Source organism: Citrus clementina, unplaced genomic scaffold (genome assembly GCF_000493195.1).
Source record: "Citrus clementina cultivar Clemenules unplaced genomic scaffold, Citrus_clementina_v1.0 scaffold_4, whole genome shotgun sequence".
In the NCBI taxonomy this organism is placed as follows: domain Eukaryota; kingdom Viridiplantae; phylum Streptophyta; class Magnoliopsida; order Sapindales; family Rutaceae; genus Citrus; species Citrus x clementina.
The window spans coordinates 1,684,331-1,703,890 of record NW_006262274.1 but is presented as its reverse complement, the minus strand read 5'-3'; the positions used below and the strand labels follow the sequence as shown (position 1 = coordinate 1,703,890).

Below are 19,560 nucleotides of genomic sequence, written 5' to 3'. Positions count from 1 at the left end.
TATTATTAACTGTTATTTCATAGTTACAACTTTTTTTCCACAGCAGTTGTAGCTTAAAAGCTACAGTACCTCAATCCCAAACGCACCTAAAATATCACATTGACATTAATTCGACAATTGACCTAATTAAGCCCTGCCGAATTCAGGTATTGGCCTCTTTGTGGCCATGTTAATCAATTCTTTTTAGTGGCATCTTTTGTTTTTTTTTTCCTTCCTCAGTTCTATGGGGTATTAACGTCTTCCCAAAATGTTGGCTCGTTTTCTTGATTGAGGTTTAATTTCATTAGAAAACAAACAAAATTGGAAAAAGTAGAAGCAGATTAAGATATATTACAAACTAAAGAATCCAATTGATATTTGTTTCTAAAATTTTTACATCACTTTCTTCAACTATCCCTTTACTTATATAATGTATACATCCCTATCGCCAACTTGATGTAGAATAGTTATAGATCAAGTTACCTAATGTCTTTACAGTTTTGTGGGTGGCACCTTGAACACTCTCAACACTTTGTATCACCAAAATAGACATCATACCTCCAACAAAATCTGCAGAGGCAAGCAAATCACCAATGATTCCAAGCTCCTCATACTCAACCCAAGGCCTCATTTCTTCCTCTAATTGGGAGCTAAACGCTTGCTGCCTTCCAACAATCACAAGGTCATTACTTCTCTCCAAAGAACGAACTGCACTCACTAGTTGCTTGGTGTCATTTGCCACAATCTGGCGACATACCACACTTGCATTGCCAAAATTACTCGCCACGAATTCATTCATCACAACTTCATCAATATGCTTCTCGCTTTCATTTTCCACTATGTTTTCTTCCAAGTTAATCCTGAAAACAGTAATGCTCACACCAGGATGGCCAGACATGCGCGAAACCAGTGCCATTGCCTCTCTATCATCAGGCCCACCTATGAAGAATACTGCAACATTGTAACAGAATTTGGCTGACTTAGCTGTGTTAATACAGCTATTCAAGCCTCTATCAACAAAAATCCCAACAGTGCACGGTGCATAATGAAGGATATTAATGTTGAAATTGTGCAAGGTGCCATTTGGTCCTTGAACTTCTCCATTTGGAAACAAGGGAACTAGAATTAAAGGTATAAATTTATCTTTAAGAAGCCTGCAAATGCTCTGGTGCATGGTATCGTATGGTGAAATCATTATAAATGGCTGAACTGCGACTGCTGGACCAGAACTTCTAGAGTACTTTATTACAGCGCGCATAATTCGATCTGTGGCATTAGAGGCTAATTTATACTTTTGGGTATTGTAAGGGAGGACAACTGGTGCTGCACGACCAGCAAGGTCTTTGAGGTGGACGGGATAGGCGCATATTGGGTTCATTTCGGTTGGATTTGTTGCTCTAAGCAGAGTGATGATGCCGTTGACATTATCTTCGTGGTGAATACAGCAAAGGATTCGTAATTCACTGCTTGGTAACGTTGTTCGCAGAGTTCTTATGCAATTATCAACCCTGGCGATCGATTCAAGTCTTCTCTGTGGCTTGTAAAAGATGGCAATTAAAGGCGTTACAATTGCAGTCAATACCAAATTCGAAAGCACCAACTCGCTAAAAGTCTGAATATCTACATACTGCAAAACGGAAACCATACATACACATGAGATCATCGATATCATTAATCACTCCATACATTTAGTTAGAGATTAAGGACAACGACACCCAATGATCGATCATAGAGATATTCTTATTTTTTTAAAAATAAAAAAAAAGTCATACGGACTTCTTTTTGAGATACACAAACTCTCTTTTGTGTTATGAAATAGTCACACAGACCTAAAAATTGTTAAAAAGGGAAAAAAAAACGCTTATGTGCGTCCTAAAGGGATCTGTGACTATTTCTGAAAACTAAAAATTTTGTGATCATGTCCCTTAATAAATTAGCCTATGAGTGACCATGTCTCTTAATAAATTAGCCTATGTATAAGATTTTTCATTAATGAAGACAAACTATACTCTAATTAATTACCTTACGGCTTCTCCATCGCAAGAAGTGCATCAACTCAATTATGCCCTTGATGTTCAAAAAGCAGCTGAATAAGAGAGCATTTCGGATACTTGCTTTAAAGGATATCAAGCCCAAAATACATCCGACCACCTTACCTAAGTAAGCTGATATAAGGATCAACTCAAGTGCAAGAAATGACCTCCAACTCTCAATTGAATGTATATCTGTGAGCTGACCCAAGCGAATATAGAAGAAAGGAAGGAAAAAATTTTTGATGATAAGTTCACTTTTCTCAACCAAAGCAGAACCCAAAGGAGGTCCGGCTGGTATAACCAAGCCAAACATTGCTGCTCCAATCATATAATTTGAATTTAGGCCTTCATAAATAAAACCCAAAGTTATGGCTCCAATCATTATTGCAATAATATAAACATCCTTCACAGGTTTCCTCTCAGGTGTTCTTCTTATAATCCACTCAATCATAAGCCGTAAAACAATGATTGTGAATATTGACAATGCACAAACGGCACCCACGTGTACCACTAAAATACGTTGCAATCCTCCCCTCATTAACTGTGACAGTATAGAATTTAGCCATCCAAGTATCTCGTGAATTACCGCAGTAGACATGGTCAGCTGCCCTAGCTCAGAATTTAATAATTTGAGCTCACTTATGGCGTCCACGACAACAGCAAAAGAAGATCTCGACGCCAAAAAAGAAATATAGAAATAGAAGCGTTTCAAATTGATCCTAGGAACGTGATCTCGTAACATATGAGCAACCAAAAAGCTTATTATTAAAGGAACAAGGAGAACGGTCATGCTAACATTCCAAGTTTTCTTTACTGTCCTTAGAATCATTGCCTTATCCATTTTTACTGTAACTATGAATACAAAGTATATCCCACCCATTGTTGCTAGTGTATTAACCACCAACATCTCTCTTCCTCGATACATTATGTCCTGATATATCTTGTTTTTACCAAAGACAGAGCGTCCCATGATAATTCCACTCTGCATGACCGGAAAATATAACTGTCAGGTACACGCATCTCACTTTTTCATGATAGAAAAATAAACCCGATATTTTACCAGTTCACCTATAATTATACCAAGATCCGTAAATAAGTAATTCTTGTAACCTTGCAGACATGGATCCGCGCTTCAAAAAATTAAACTAGAGCCGAGAATACATGATTGTATTGCTCCAATCCACATTTTATAAAGTGCAGAAGTCCGCATGCGCGCCTCATAATTTTTACATAAATGTATGAAGAATTACTAATATGAACAAAATTATAAGTACACACTTACCAAGACATTGCAGACGAATCTCGGTTGTTTCAAAGGTTTGAGAAGAAAGTAGACTATGTGGGAGGTTAACAATGCCAAGCTGACCTGAATCATCACCACTGGGAGAACGGAAGTGACAACCTTTTCATCAAGACTAATGCCTTTGGAGTAAACCGTTGTCTTGTTGAATAATATGCAAGTTGTCAGATCGGGATTATCGATCAAGATTTGGAAGTTTGCGTCATTGATTTTGATAGTAGTACTCATCGATTGATGATGCTATAAGGAAATGAGAGAATAAAGGCTAAATTATTCCTTTTTTTTCCCCCTTATAACCTGATATGGTTATGGGTAAAAAGTACAAGCAGAGAAAAACCCTAATATGAAAAAATCAAATTGGCAATTTTTCTGTTCAGGTTCCTTAAATTTTGGTTTGAATGATAATCAACTATTTGTTTCAAAATAATTAGCTGTAAAGAACAGTTGACTATCAGGATTTCTGTCATTCTGAGCAGGAATGGAGGGAACTTGGATGTCCATTTAGTTTCCGGGTGATTTCAGCTAATTTAAGTTAAAAGTCGTTTCGTTTCCATAAATTTAAGGGGATTATTCCTGGTTTAATGGAGAATTTACAAGGTGGCAGAAACAGTTTTTCTAATTCCATTGCTCTTAATTAATTCTCATATTATTAAGTGTTGAGCAATCAAGGATAATTCATCAAAAGAGACAATACTATAAATTAAGTTTTGAAAACATTTATTGTGTAAAGTGTCTCGTATAGGAGAAATTTTAGAATACATCTAAGGTACCATGTCACGGATTCAACAAGTAAATAATGTTATGACATGTGTGTATTTATTTTAAAAAAATCATCATGCAAGTGGTGGTTATATTAAATTCAACTACACATGTCATTCATGCATCAATTGGTTGTAATACATCTAAGGTATTCTAAAATTTCTCCTCATATAGATTTCAATATGTGATGATAATTCTTTCTATAAAAAAATAAATAAATATTAAGTGATAACAATATCAATTTAAAAATTAAAAGATAAAAGTAACGAAGACATAACGATTTGTATATTTTAGTTTTAATCCGTAAAATTCAATCATAATCACACTTAATACAATTTGGATATATAGTAACTAAGGTGTCACCGATCGTTATTTCTTATTTCATTGCATAAATAAAAGCCAAAATCTCTTGTTTGTTCGAATCACGACCTCCCTAGTCCCTAGCTTGTACCACCCGATAGATTTTATCAACTACGCTAATACCCACCGCTAATTAATCCTTAGGTATCAGTTAATTTCCTTATCCATCATTATTGTGAAATTCTTACAACAGTTATCGATGAATATAAAAAAAAAATGAAAAGAAAGATGGAAAGAAAGACAAATCAACATAAAAAGTGATTGTCAAAATCTTTGTTAATTAACAAAATGATTAATAGTCAAAATCAATGTTAATGACTAATTATTCCCAAATTATACTAATTGTATGTTCATTTCCCCTCAAATAAGCACCACCATGGATTTTTGAAAGCATATAGTTGTTCATTGAGAATTGATGTGTTAAAAAACAAATCTTAAAAAAAAAAATTCAGATCAAAGGAACGACTTTTTAATTGGGAGTCCAAAAACTCCCTCGCGAGTTTTAGGGAGGGATATGGGAAAAAATTAATGTCAACATAAAAGTTGATAATCTAAATATTTATCAATTAATAAAATATTTTTTTTAATATTATGTACAATACTTTTTTTAATATTATCTACAATACAATTTATATACAAGCTCCTTCAAATTCACAGTTAAAAGCCCACAATAAATAAGTCCATTTAGAATCAATTAAGCTCAAGAAGCCCAAAATTAAAAATTAAATTAAATTAACTCCCTCAACGCCTAGGGGACTCAAACCTTCAATCTTAAATTTAAGAGAAAGAGGTGTCCCAACCAAGAAGCTGTTGGCATAAATGATGTAGGATGGTTTGTACTTTGTAGGATAAGTATGGTATTTTTAAGGTTATAACTTGAATTATAGGTGTCTGTTTGAACTATATAATATATCAATTTGAAGCTTGTAGTGAGACGAACCTAACCTAACCCATATTACATCATGGTTTGGTTGGAAATTTCCTTTCTTTATGGTCATTTTGTAAGTTTAAGATTTTTTTATTTTTCTTATTTCTTTCAAGATTTTTTTCTTTTTTTAAATATTCGTTTATTTTGTTTTTCTTATTTCAATTAGACAAATTTTATTACATATTAATATTTTGATTTTTCCTGCTTAGTAAATTGATAATATCTAGTGTTAGTATAAAAGGAGTCCAAAATCCTAATTTATTATTCAAAGTTTTCATTAATAAAATTTCAGGCTATTCATAAATTGGTGTTTCTCTATATTTTCAATCTCAACTTCCGTTCACCAACAAGTAATTGTAAATTAACCATTGTTTTCAAATTCTATTAATAATATATTTTTCTTTGTTAATTTCAAGTTATAAATTGAGCCATTGCTCAATTATTATCAACAAGAGTGAATACAGATAAATTTCAATTTATACTATTATTTTTATCAGAAAATTTAAAAATATTCCATTAGACATTTACCCCATTGGACATTTAAGCTTGACAAATTAGCCAAAAAGCACATACCAGCCCTACAAAATTGCATTAAAAGGAAGATAAAACTTAAAAAGACGACAAAAAGGCATCATGAGTAGAGAACGAAGAGGAAAGGAAGAAGAGACGAAAGAGGATGGAGTAGATAGCAGACAGTAGTGCATGTGCCAAAAAAGAGGAAGACAGAATATATAGAAGAAAACAAGGTTTGAGTTTACTTGCAAATAGGCCTATCAAATTGGGAATTTTAGAAAGCTTTTTGTGATATTTATGTTAAATTCAAGTTGAAATTCCGTAAGTTTGAATGATGATAGGTAGTAAAAGAGGAACACGAAGTTAGATTTTGGATCTTTGATTAAAGCTATAAACTTAAAGCATGAACGTAGGACAATACTACCGATTTGAAGGTGATTAATGATCCATCTTTTATATTACATGCATGCCATTTATATATTACATTTTCCATATTTTGTGCGTGAATTTGATTTGAATTGCATTAATGAAGTAGATTTATAATTTTTTTTTAAAAGAATGAGGTTATTGGTTATTTGGGGAAGAAATTGAAGGTCAATAATGGAGCGCCACGTGTCAATAAAAAATTGTACGATTAACTAGAGGGTACCAAACCTACACAGGGTACACCTGATAGTCGAACTAGTACGTGGGGTACCTCATGTCAGAACTGAAATGGATAAAGAAATTATTTGGAATATTCGCTGCATAAAATATCTCCATTGCCCATAAGAGAAAATTTGATTTGGCTAAATCAAATAAGGAATATCTTGCTAAAAAGAAGGGAGTCAGGGACAACCGGTTGTCACACTTGCAAAAAGTAAAGGATAACACATCAAGGACAGTGGTCCTCCAGACAACCTCTGCTAAGATATCCAAAATCACCTTGCAAAATGCGCCATGTGTAAAAAAGAATAAATCCAATAAAAACGCCCTACTTGCTTTGCAAGCATGATTGCTCCAAATGAATATACAAGCTAAAAGAATGGCATATTCTTAAGGGTTGACTAATAAAATTTCTTTAGGTGGTAGGCGACCAAGGCGCCTAGGGCACTCTATATAAAGGCAGTCATGTTTTATTTTTCTCACTCATAAATACTTACAACAATACACACACAAAAAGAAGGGGTTGGGGCTTTCTTCAACCTCTAGCCATCATTATTAAGGGCTAGTAAGCTTTTAACACCTAAAATATTGCTCATAAACTAACTTGAGTGTCGAGGCATGGTCGCCTATCGGCTTCACCTCTAACCTCTCTTCTCCATTTTGGTGGTAAAATACGGCCCATCAAGCCAACCCTCACTCCAAATACAGGTCTCCCAAAGCCGACTCACTTCCTCCCTTCACTCTCAACCTTCATCCAAAAACATCTCAAATAATACATCCTGGGCTACGCAAGGCACCCTTGTTACCCTTAATAAAAAATGTATTGTGTTTAATTGGGTTTTAATTTCTTTTTCTCTCATACCAAAATCTAGTTAAAACATTGGTGTTAGTGATTTGGATAAATTTGTAAGAAGGACTGCATTTGATAGAACTTGAAAAGGGCTTGTGTGGAAAATTGCCCTTTCGATTTCTATATTGAAAATTTACTTACAGTAATAAATTATTGTATCCATAAACACTAAAGAATAAATAAATGTTATATATAGTTTCTATTATCCATTTGGGAATCTTTACAATGATTTTATTGGGAATATATGAGAGTCCGACAGGGTAGTTTAATCGGGAAACTAATTAATGATTAGAAATATATTAAATATATATTTATGTGAATTGAGAATGGTTACTTAGCCAATTTTTTTAACCAAGTTAGACTATAAAGTATCCTTAAATATCTGATCGGAGGGTTTTAGAAGATTAGAAACAAGGTCATAAGTTTTTATGTCATGACCCAACCCAGACCTGGCAAGATATTGTCCGCTTTGGGCCTTAACAAGGCCCACACGGATTTGTTCTTGGGGCGCCCATACACCCCAAAACGCGTCTTGCCAATTAAGGTGTGGATCACCCCTTATAAACCCAGCATCTCTCCCGTGCTTTGCCGATGTGGGATTCGCCTAGGGTGTTACATACACCCCCCCTTGGGGACTCAGCGTCCTCGCTGAGGTTTGCCCCAATGTCATGACCCAACCCAGACCTGGCAAGATATTGTCCGCTTTGGGCCTTAACAAGGCCCGCACAGATTTGTTCTTGGGGCGCCCATACACCCCAAAACGCGTCTTGCCAATTAAGGTGTGGATCACCCCTTATAAACCCAGCATCTCTCCCGTGCTTTGCCGATGTGGGATTCGCCTAGGGTGTTACATACACCCCCCCTTGGGGACTCAGCGTCCTCGCTGAGGTTTGCCCCACCATCGCTCAAGAGGACACGCGGAGCCGCTCTGATACCATAATGTCATGACCCAACCCAGACCTAGCAAGATATTGTCCGCTTTGGGCCTTAACAAGGCCCGCACGGATTTGTTCTTGGGGCGCCCATACACCCCAAAACACGTCTTGCCAATTAAGGTGTGGATCACCCCTTATAAACCCAGCATCTCTCCCGTGCTTTGCCGATGTGGGATTCGCCTAGGGTGTTACTCAGCGTCCTCGCTGAGGTTTGCCCCACCATCGCTCAAGAGGACACGCGGAGCCGCTCTGATACCATAATGTCATGACCCAACCCAGACCTGGCAAGATATTGTCCGCTTTGGGCCTTAACAAGGCCCGCACGGATTTGTTCTTGGGGCGCCCATACACCCCAAAACGCGTCTTGCCAATTAAGGTGTGGATCACCCCTTATAAACCCAGCATCTCTCCCGTGCTTTGCCGATGTGGGATTCGCCTAGGGTGTTACATTTTATTTCCTGAATTTTATTTATTTATTTATTTATTAACGTTTTTGATCTTTTTCTTTGCATTTTGGGCGACAGTACTGATATTCTCACAACACTTAAGCACAAAACGGTGCTTTTTGTATTTAGTATAAAATCTGATTTTTGGGAGAAAAATTGCCACACACACGCGTCAACAAACTCTCTCACGCGTCTCGCTTTGTTCTCCCTCGCCATGCAGCAACAGTATCGGCTCCGTTCTCCTTCACCACACAGCAAGTCTACGCTTTGTTCTCCCTCACGCAGCAATATCGGTCCTCTCTCTCGCGTTTCAAGCACTTTGCTCCCTCTCTCTTCCCCCCCACCCCCAACGAAAAAAAAAATCTATAGTCAGCGTTGTTCTCTCATCCCGTCTCCGCAATTCGCTGTTGTCTCATCTCCGACAGCTGCCGTAATCGACTTGTTATGGTAATTTTCTTCAATTCATTGCATTGATTTCAAATTTGGTCGTCAAGGGTTTTGAATTTGTTAATGGTTCTTGGCTTCTAATGCCGATAGAAACTGGATTAATATCGCTCCAGTCTTAAGATTTATTTTTGGTTCTGTGTTTTTCGTCTCAGGAGCCGAATCTGCTGAAAGTATTGACATGTTTCAACTTGCTAGTTTATCCCCTGAAATGATTTTGGAGGTAAGAATGCAAATCAATTCATTACTTTCGTGCACCAAGTAATTGGAGCTTGAGAAGCTATTATTCTTGATCCTAGATTAAAAAAAAAACTCTTGTCAATTTAGTTATTTTTCTGCATGTGATTTGATCACAGAAACAATAATTGCTGCTGGTGTACTAGAGGAAATGCATTATTATTATAATCTGGATTGTTTTGCTTAATGTTGAAATCTCATTTAATTTAATCAGCTAAAATGTGAGCACTGACATATTGTTGTTGCAACAATTTTGTTAATTTGATGATGGAGATAATAAAGCTAGCAGCCAAGGAAGGGGCAATGCTTGTTTACTAAAAAGGCCTGCAAACTATTAGAAAAGCACGAGCTAAGAGTTTGGGATTCAGTGATGAAATAAGGAGCAATTATTCTGAGATGGATTATGTTGGAGAGGAATTAGAATTTGCTGGTAGAATATTTGCACAAAATCCTGTTTGGCCTGTAATTGGTTAGACAAAAATCAAGTTTCATTTGTTCATTTTGGTGGTTGAACATTTGTTGACAGTCTGCAGAGTGGGTAGACAAATGCAGATGAGATAGTGGTGGTTGAACATTTGTTGATATGTATTATATTTAAGTTGTATATTTAACTAATGTATTAGCTTCTCTTATTTGTAATCATATTAGCTTTTCTATTTGCAATAATAATGTCAGTTGGGTTTAATATATCAGCTTCCCTCATTTGAATAATAGTGTCAGTTAGGTTTAACATATCAGCTTCTCTTATTTGCAATCCTCAACAAGGTATTTATAAACCAAGAAAGAAACAAAAGGAATCCCAGAACAAGTACAAGCTCAACACACATTGAGTAATGCATACAATTAATTGAAGTTAATTACAAATCGAGGGAGCTTAAATCCGAGTTGCCGTTTTAATTCTATTGAAACTGTTGAACCTAGACCAGACTTAATATCCAATCAAGACTCTCCAGGATCTAACTGAACTCTCTAATCAAAATCTAATGAATGGTTTAATCAATTCACACAAAGAAATCACCCAGAATCAATACACAAAGAACAACAAATATAAGTGGTTCGGCTGGAGGCAGCCTACATCCACTGAAGAACAGAGCAACAACTTTTATTCAATAGCCAAGAACAAGTTTCAAGTATGAAGACGAAGTTACAAGCAACACCCCCTCTGATTTCCCAGTCCCTGAGACTATTTATACTAGCTTAGAGCCCGTTACCAAGACTCCCTGTCAATCAGCTGTGATCTGGGTTTGTTAGCTAACAAACCCAGAATTCTCCCGCCTGTTTATAACTGACTTAACAGCTTCTAGGACACGTGTCGAACTCTTACAAACAACAAGCCCCAAAACGACATTCTTTTATGCCGTTCAGAGTAAGTGGAAGCACGTGACATTAACGTGCTTCACTTAAAGCTTTGGTTGACGACCAAAGTTTGTCATACAAGCTTGTATCATCTTCGGATGACATGTCGTATACCAACAGGACCACAAATTGACATGATGGTTGATCTTCTGGAAATCAGTTTAAAGCTCATACTTTAACATTCTCCACCTTGAGCTTAAAACTCTCATGACCTGCTACTCTTCTCTCCCACCATCTGTAATTTAGTTATCACAGATGCCAGCCAAATTTAAATAGAATTTGAATTTAGGTCCTGGAACAGCTTTAGTTAATATATCTGCAACATTGTCATCTGTATGGATTTTCTGAAGCATTACAGTTGCTTTTGAGACTTCCAGCCTTATGAAGTGCACCTTAATGTCAATGTGTTTGGTTCTTTCATGGTGTGTTTGATTCTTGCTTAGGCATATAGCACTTTGGCTATCACAATGTATCACCACAGACCTCTGATTGACTCCAAGCTCCTTCAACATACCCTTCAGCCATATTGCCTCTTTTATGGCTTCAGCAGCAACTGTGTACTCTGCTTCAGTTGTGGACAAGGCCACTACACTCTGTAGCTGTTATTTCCAGTTTATTGTGCAATTGTTGAATGTGAAAAGATAACCAGTTAAAGACCTTCTTCTATCCAAGTCCCCTGCATAATCAGCATCCACATATCCCACAATTAAATTGTCATCTCTTCTCTGTCCCCCATATATCAGACCATGCCCAGAAGTTCCCCTTAGATACCTGAGTATCCACTTTACAGCCTTCCAATGTTCTTTTCCAGGATTGGACATATATCTACTGACCACACTGACTGCATGTGCTATATCAGGTCTGGTGAGCACTATGGCATACATTAAGCAACCTACAGCACTTGCATAAGGTATCTTTATCATTTCAGACTTGTCAGTATCAGCTGTTGGGCACTGCTGTTATGATAATCTGAAGTGAGCTGGTAATGGTGTTTGCACTGGTTTGGCAGTAGTCATGTCAAACTTATCAAGTACTCTCCTGATATATTCCTCCTGTGTAAGAAACAAAGTGCCAGATTTCTAGTCTCTGATCAGCTGCATTCCAAGTATCTTTTTAGCTGGTCCCAGATCCTTCATCTCAAATTCACTTTTGAGTTGTTGTTTCAGAAAGTTTTTATGTTCCATGCTTTTGCTGGCAATGAGCATGTCATCCACATACAGAATCAGATAAACCATGTCCCCAGATATCTCTTTGTAATAAACACAGCAGTCTAGATTACACCTTTGAAAACAAAGTTTCATCATAAAGCTGTCAAACCTGAGATACCACTGTCTTGGGGACTGCTTGAGGCCATAAAGTGATTTCTTCAGAAGGCATACCCAATCACTATTTGACTGGTCTTCAAAGCCTTCAGGTTGAGACATTACTATTTGTTCTTCAAGCTCACCAAGTAAGAATGCAGTCTTAACATCCATCTGTTCAAGATGCATGCTATGAACTGCAACCAGAGCTACGATCATTCTTATTGAGGTATGTCTCACTACAGGTGAGTAGACTTCTGTAAAATCAATCCCCTATCTCTGTGTGTAGCCTTTGGCAACTAGCCTAGCTTTATATCTCATGGATTCAACCCCTGGTATACCCTGCTTGACCTTGTAAACCCATTTACAGCCTACTACCCTTTTGTTTTCTGGTCTTTTTACAAGCTTCCAGGTGTTATTTTTGTGTAATGACTCCATTTCATCCTTCATAGCTTTTATCCATTTATCTGCATCATTTCCTGAAACAGCTTCTCTGTAGGTTTTGGGCTCATCATTGTCTAGTTCATGGGCTGCTGTTAGTGCATATGCAATCAAATCTGCATATGCAAACCTCTTAGGTGTTTTGATAACTCTCCTTTGTCTGTCTCTTGCCAGTTGATAGTCTTGAATATCTGTATGAGTTCCAGAAGCTTCACTGATATCTTCAGCATTTTCTCTCTCCATGTCTTCAGCTTCATCATGGTAGTCAAGAGCTGATTTTCCTTTAAACTCCACCTTCAAATGTTGTCCCTGTGAGTCAAGTCCTCCTTTTGGTTTAGCAGGATCCTTTTGATGTCCTTTCATTAACATCTCTGACTCATTGAAGACTACATCTCGGCTGACTATGCACTTTGGTGGCTTCATTTCAGTACACCAGAGTTTATAACCTTTGACACCTTCAGGATAACCCATGAATACACATTTCAGTGCTCTTGGCTCCAGCTTCCCTTGTTTGACATGTGCATAAGCTGGACAACCAAAAATCTTAAGATTTGAATAATTTGCTGCCCTTCATGACCACATCTCTACTGGTGTCTTGAAGTTTAAGGCACTGGATAGACTTCTATTCACTAGATAACATGTTGTCATCAAGGTTTCAGCCCACAATGTTTGAGGAAGCTTTGAATGGATCAGTAAACATCTGACTTTATCCATCAAAGTCCTATTCATTCTTTCTGCTAGCCCATTCTACTGTGGAGTGTAACTCACTGTTTTGTGTCTTGCTATGCCATTGAGTTTGCAAAAATCATCAAACTGTTTGTTGCAGAATTTGTTGCAGAATTCAAGCCCATTATCAGTCCTTAGTCTCTTAATCTTCCTACCACTCTGAGTTTCTACCAATGTTTTCCATTGTTTGAACCTCTCGAAGACTTCATCCTTACCTTTCAAGACATAAACCCATACCATCCTCGAGTAATCATCTATAAAAGAGAGAAAGTATTTTGCTCCACCTAGAGAGACAGTCTGTGATGGTCCCCACAGATCTGAATGGATGTAATCTAGAGTCCCTTTTGTGTTATGCACTGCAGTTTTGAAACTAGTTCTTGAGGACTTGCCTAGGACACATACCTCACAGAACTCCAAGGACCCCAACTTATCATCCCCTAAGACTCCCTGTTTTTCTAGAATTTTTAGCCCCTTTTTCACTCATATGTCCTAACCTTAGATGCCATATGAGAGTTTTATCCAAACCCAGACTTGCTGAGATACTAACATCCCCAGTTACAGCAGTGCCTTGAAGCACATATAAGCCATTTTGCTTATTCCCTTTCATAACCACTATAGACCCTCTAACAACCTTCATTACTCCAGATTCAACCTTAATGGAGCATCCAATTTGATCTAGAGTGCCTAGAGATATTAAATTTCTTTTTAGATCAGGAATATGCCTCACATCTCTTAGCTCCCTAATCATTCCATCAAACATCTTAAATCTAATGGTTCCTAACCGAACAACCTTACACATTGTGTTATTCCCCATCAGAACCTCACCTCCATTAAAAGCATTATAAGTAGTAAAAAGATTTTGATCAGGGCACATGTGATATGAACATCCAGAATCAAGAATCCACTTACTGTTTGTCTGAGTTTCAGAAGCCAAAAGGACACCAGCTGAGTCATATCCTTCATCTTCTGATGCAACAGCAGCATCACCATTCTTCCCATGCCCTTCATTTCCCTTGTTCTTTCTATCTGGGCAGTCCCTTTTGAACTGCCCTTCCTTGTAACAGTGAAAGCATTTCAGATTTTTATTCTTGGACTTTGACTTGTCTCTTTTCTTCCCTTTGTTGTAATATTTCTTCTCAGGTCTTCATTTTGCCATCAGACCTTCCCCAGCTTTAGTTTCTGCCTTCTTTGTGACTTCTTTAGAGCTGAGAGAATCCTTTACATCAGCCATTGATATTGACTGCCTTCCATAAAGCAGTGTATCTACAAAGTGTTCATATGATGGTGGGAGAGATGATAACAAGATTATTGCCTTGTCTTCATCCTCAAGACTCATATTGATATCTTCAAGATCCAAGATGATCCTGTTAAAGTTATCAATGTGAGTTGCCAGAGAGCTTGCTTCCTCCATTTGCAAAGTATACAGCCTCTTTTTGGTACAAAGTCTTTTGGTTAGAGACTTCTTGGTATATAGGTCTTCAAGTTTTTTCCAGAGGTCTGCAGCAGTAATTTGGTCTCCCACTTCCCTGAGAACTCCATCTCCCAGACTCAAGATTAGTGTGCTATGAGCTTTATCTAAAGCATCTCGCATTTCTTCATCAGAAAGTTTGCTGGGTTTCTTTTCAGATCTTGGATCACCCAAAGTCTCCTCCAGCCCCTGATGAACCAACAGAGCTCTCATCTTGAGCCGCCATAGATGAAAGTCATTTTCTCCAGTGAATTTTTCTACCTCAAACTTAGAGGTTCCCATTTCTTGGATCAAAGATCAGAGATAAGGCTCTGATACCAATTTGTTGAACCTAGACCAGACTTAATATCCAATCAAGACTCTCCAGGATCTAACTGAACTCTCTAATCAAGATCTAATGAATGGTTTAATCAATTCACACAAAGAAATCACCCAGAATCAATACACAAAGAACAACAAATATAAGTGGTTCGGCTGGAGGCAGCCTACATCCACTGAAGAACAGAGCAACAACTTTTATTCAATAACCAAGAACAAGTTTCAAGTATGAAGACGAAGTTACAAGCAACACCCCCTCTGATTTCCCAGTCCCTTAGACTATTTATACTAGCTTAGAGCCCGTTACCAAGACTCCCTGTCAATCAGCTGTGATCTGGGTTTGTTAGCTAACAAACCCAGAATTCTCCCGCCTGTTTATAACTGACTTAACAGCTTCTAGGACACGTGTCGAACTCTTACAAACAACAAGCCCCAAAACGACATTCTTTTATGCCGTTCAGAGTAAGTGGAAGCACGTGACATTAACGTGCTTCACTTAAAGCTTTGGTTGACGACCAAAGTTTGTCATACAAGCTTGTATCATCTTCGGATGACATGTCGTATACCAACAGGACCACAAACTGACATGACGGTTGATCTTCTGGAAATCAATTTAAAGCTCATACTTTAACAGAAACAATGGACAATATAATTTATTAATAGAGCATAAAGATTTGAGTAATATAAAGCCACTCTTTCTTTGAAACAAATAAACATGGAGGCTGCAATTACAGGATAAATTTTCCTCAACATCACGAAGGTTGCAATTACAGGGCAATGAGCTTCAACTCCCTAACAGTCAACTCATGAACAACACAATGTCCTACATGAGTTACCTTAACAAGACGATTACGGTAGCTGTCGGAGACATGACTATCACTGAGTGAGGGAGATCAGAGCCGACACTGCGTGAGGAGAGTTGAGACTTGCTGGCTGCTGCGTGGTGAGGGAGATCGGAGCCGACACTCCGCGATGAGGAAACTTGGGAAAATTCGAGCAACGCTGGCTGTTGAATAGAGCGAGACGCGTGAGAGAGTTTGTTGCATGCGCGTGCGTGGCAAATTTTTCTCCCAAAAATCAGATTTTATACTGAGCACAAAACGCACCAGTGTTGTGCTTAAGTGTTGTGAGAATATCATTTTCCTTTGGGCTATGGGCTATCGTCCCCCTGATTGATTACTCTGTTATTTTGCCTCTTAACAAGGGTTTTATTCAAATTAAAAAGGGGAAAAAATAAAAATAAAAAGGGAGCGAAGTAAAAATGGAAGCAAAATTACAAACTCAAGGATTCAGTTTATACATTTTTAGAGTTCGTAAATCACTTGCTTCAACTTCCCCTTTACCTAATGTCCGTATATCTATATCGCAGTTTGATGAAGAGTTAGATAATGCCTTCACAGTTTTTGGCGCCTTGTTTGATGAAGAGTTAGATAATGCCTTCACAGTTTTTGGATCCTTCTTCAATATTCTCACACTTTGTATCACCAAAACAGACACCATACCTTCAGCAAAATCCGCAGAAGCAAGCATATCACCAATAATTCCAAGCTCGTCATACTCAACCCAAGGCTTTGTTTCTTCCTGCAATCGGGAGCTAAATGGTTGCTGCCTACCTACAATTACAAGGTCATTATCACTCACCAAAGAACGAAACGCATTCACTAGCTGCTTAGAGTCATTTGCATCTATCCGACGACACACTACATTTGGATTTCCAAAATTACTTGCCATGAAATCATTCATCACAACTTCATCAAGACACTTGTCGTCCTCGTCTTCCACGAGATTTTCTTCCAAGTAAATCCTAGAAAGCGTAATTCTCACACCAGGATTGCTAGACATGTGCGAAACCAATGCCATTGCCTCTCTATCATCAGGCCCCCCTATGAAGAACACTGCAACGTTGTAGCAGAAGTTGGCTGGCTTTGCTGAGTTAGAATAGTTATTCAACCTTTTATCAACAAAAATCCCAACAGTGCATGGAGCATAACCGAGGACATTATTGTTTAAACCGTGCAAGCACGCTGCTCTTCCTTCAGTTTCTTCATTTGGTGGAATGAATTGAAGAAGAATTAAAGTGATGCAGTTATCTTTAACTAGCTTGCAAATGCTCTCATGCATTGTTTCATATGGTGAAATCATTATGAAGGGCTGAATTGTGACAGCATCATTGGAGCCTTCTGCGTATTTTATAACAGCACGCATAATGTGATCTGTGGAATTAGCCATTGCTTTAGTCTTTTGGGTGCTGTAAGTCTCCACGACAGGTGCTGCTCGACCGACAAGCTCGACCAAGTGGACTACATAGGCGCATATCGGGTTCATTTCGGTTGGATTTGATGCTTTAATCAGATGAACGATGCCGCTGATATGATCTTCATCGTGAATACCGCAAAGGATTCGTAGTTCGCTGTCTGGTAACGCTGTTTGGAGCGTCCCCATGGCGATCGATTCAAGCCTTCTCTGGGGATTGTAATAGACGCTAATTAAAGGCGTAACGATTGCAGTCACAGCCAAATTCGTCAGCACCAACACACTGTAAGTCTGTACATCTATCAACTGCAAATTAATTAAAACAGGAACCATGTCTATTAGATTTCCATTACATCATTAATCTCGACGATTAGCTTGTTTTAGAAATAATCGGAGAATGACTTTTTAAACACATTGTTTATTATACAAATAAGATTTTTTAATAAACAAGTTAATTATAGAGGAAAATGTCATATTTACCAAATGTCTTCTTTGTTAATCAAGTACTCTTAACTGATGAAATTGTAATTCTTAAAAGAAAATAAATAAAGAAATAAATAATATGAATTTACCTCACGTTGTCTCCATCGCAAGAAAGTCACCAACTCACTTACACCCTTGATATTCACGAAGCAGCTGAATAAGAGAGCATTTCGGAAACTTGTTCTAAAACAAGTGGTGGCCAAAATACTAGCGACCACCTTGCCTATGTATGCTGCCATAATGATCAACTCAAGTGCGGCAAATGCCCTCCAATTATTGATTGAATATATATCAATTTGCTGGCCAACGTGAATATAGAAGAAAGGCAGGAAAAAATTTGAGAGTATGGCTTCACTTTTCTCTACCAACGCTGAGCCCAACGGTGGTCCAGCTGGTATAACTATGCCAAGCATTGCTGCCCCTATCGTGTAATTTACTCTCATGCTGTCACACGCAACTGCCATAACTAAGGCTCCAGTTAGTATTGCAACGATATAAAAATCCTTCACTGGCTTCCTCTCAGGTATTCTTCTTATAATCCACTGAATTGTTGGCCATAAAACCAAGAACGTGAACAATGACATTGCACAAAGGGAAAGCTCGATTCTGATCGCTACCGAGCGATATTTTGCTTTGCTTAAAGGTGCCATTAAGAGTCTTAGCAGTCCAACTATCTCATGAAGTAGTGCAGAGGATATGGCAAGTTGGCCTAACTCAGAATTCAGCAACTTGAGCTCACTTATAGCATCAACAAGAACAGGATAAGCGCATTTTGATGCCACAAAACTGATAGATATCCCTTGGTCATGAATTCTGGGTATCTTGTATTGTTCCCTATGACCAACTAAAAGGCTGATTAATAAAGGAACAATAAAGACGGTCAAGCTAACACTGTAGGTTTTCTTTATTGTCCTTGGAATCATACCCTTGTCCATTTTTACTGTATTTATGAAGACAAAGTAGATTCCACCAATTGTCGATGCTGCTTGAGCAAACACCATCCCTCTTCCTCCAGTAACATATGCGTCAAACATCTTGATTCGACCTAAGAAAGAAGGTCCTAAGATAATTCCACTCTGCACCGCAGGAAAATAAAGTCATCAGGTATGCAAAATTTACGTACTCAGCGTGCCTGATAGGAAAAATAAAGTCTGAGACTTCACCAGTTCAACCAACTAAATAAATCAGCACTTCTTCTCTTTAGCAAAAAATATTAATTTGTGGTTTACAAATCTTACAATATTTTATTACTTCAATTCTCATTTCATAAAAAAGAGGAAGTCCGCACGAGAGAATTATCACATAAGTGAATGATCATAAGCTAGAACAATAATTTAGAAAGGGGGGAGGGGGGAGTAAAAGGAAATTTAAAGCATATGAATACGAACCAATGTATTGCTGACAAATTTAGGTTGTTTCAAAGGTCTGAGAAGAATGTAGAGTATTTGGGAGATTGAAAAAGCCAAGCTGACTTGAAGCATCACGACAGGGAGAACAGAAGAGACAGCCTCTTCGTCAAGATTAATGCCATGGTAAGAGAACTTCGTGCTCTCGTTATATGACACACAAGTCGTGAATCTATCGTCTTCTATCCAATGCCTGTGCCTTGTGTCATTCAACAAGAAGGTACCCATTTTGTTTGCCGAGAAACTTCAAATTGGGAACTTTGTTTTCTTCTCAAGCTCCTTACATTTTGGTTTGTATAGCAGTCAAATGTATTTTCCAAACAAGTGGTTGTAACCAAAAAATTTTCTCTTTCAGGAATACAAGGAAAATGATGTATAT

At 37.8% G+C, this 19,560-nt stretch overlaps 2 protein-coding genes across 2 annotated transcripts; both read right to left on the bottom strand.

Annotated features, from left to right (window-relative positions):
• Window positions 1-421: 421 nt before the first annotated feature.
• On the bottom strand, window positions 422-3,540 carry LOC18043333 (cation/H(+) antiporter 15). The gene is made up of 3 exons (XM_006435761.2): window positions 3,295-3,540; window positions 2,002-2,994; window positions 422-1,606 (listed from the first exon to the last, which is right to left on the bottom strand). Exons 1-3 carry the CDS (start codon window positions 3,538-3,540, stop codon window positions 422-424), a joined length of 2,424 nt encoding a protein of 807 aa, XP_006435824.2.
• A 12,780-nt stretch (window positions 3,541-16,320) lies between these two features.
• LOC18043524 (cation/H(+) antiporter 15) lies at window positions 16,321-19,409 on the bottom strand. The gene is made up of 3 exons (XM_024185554.1): window positions 19,164-19,409; window positions 17,865-18,851; window positions 16,321-17,598 (listed from the first exon to the last, which is right to left on the bottom strand). The coding sequence occupies exons 1-3, from the start codon at window positions 19,407-19,409 to the stop codon at window positions 16,321-16,323; spliced, it is 2,511 nt and encodes an 836-aa protein (XP_024041322.1).
• Between the last annotated feature and the right edge of the window lie 151 nt (window positions 19,410-19,560).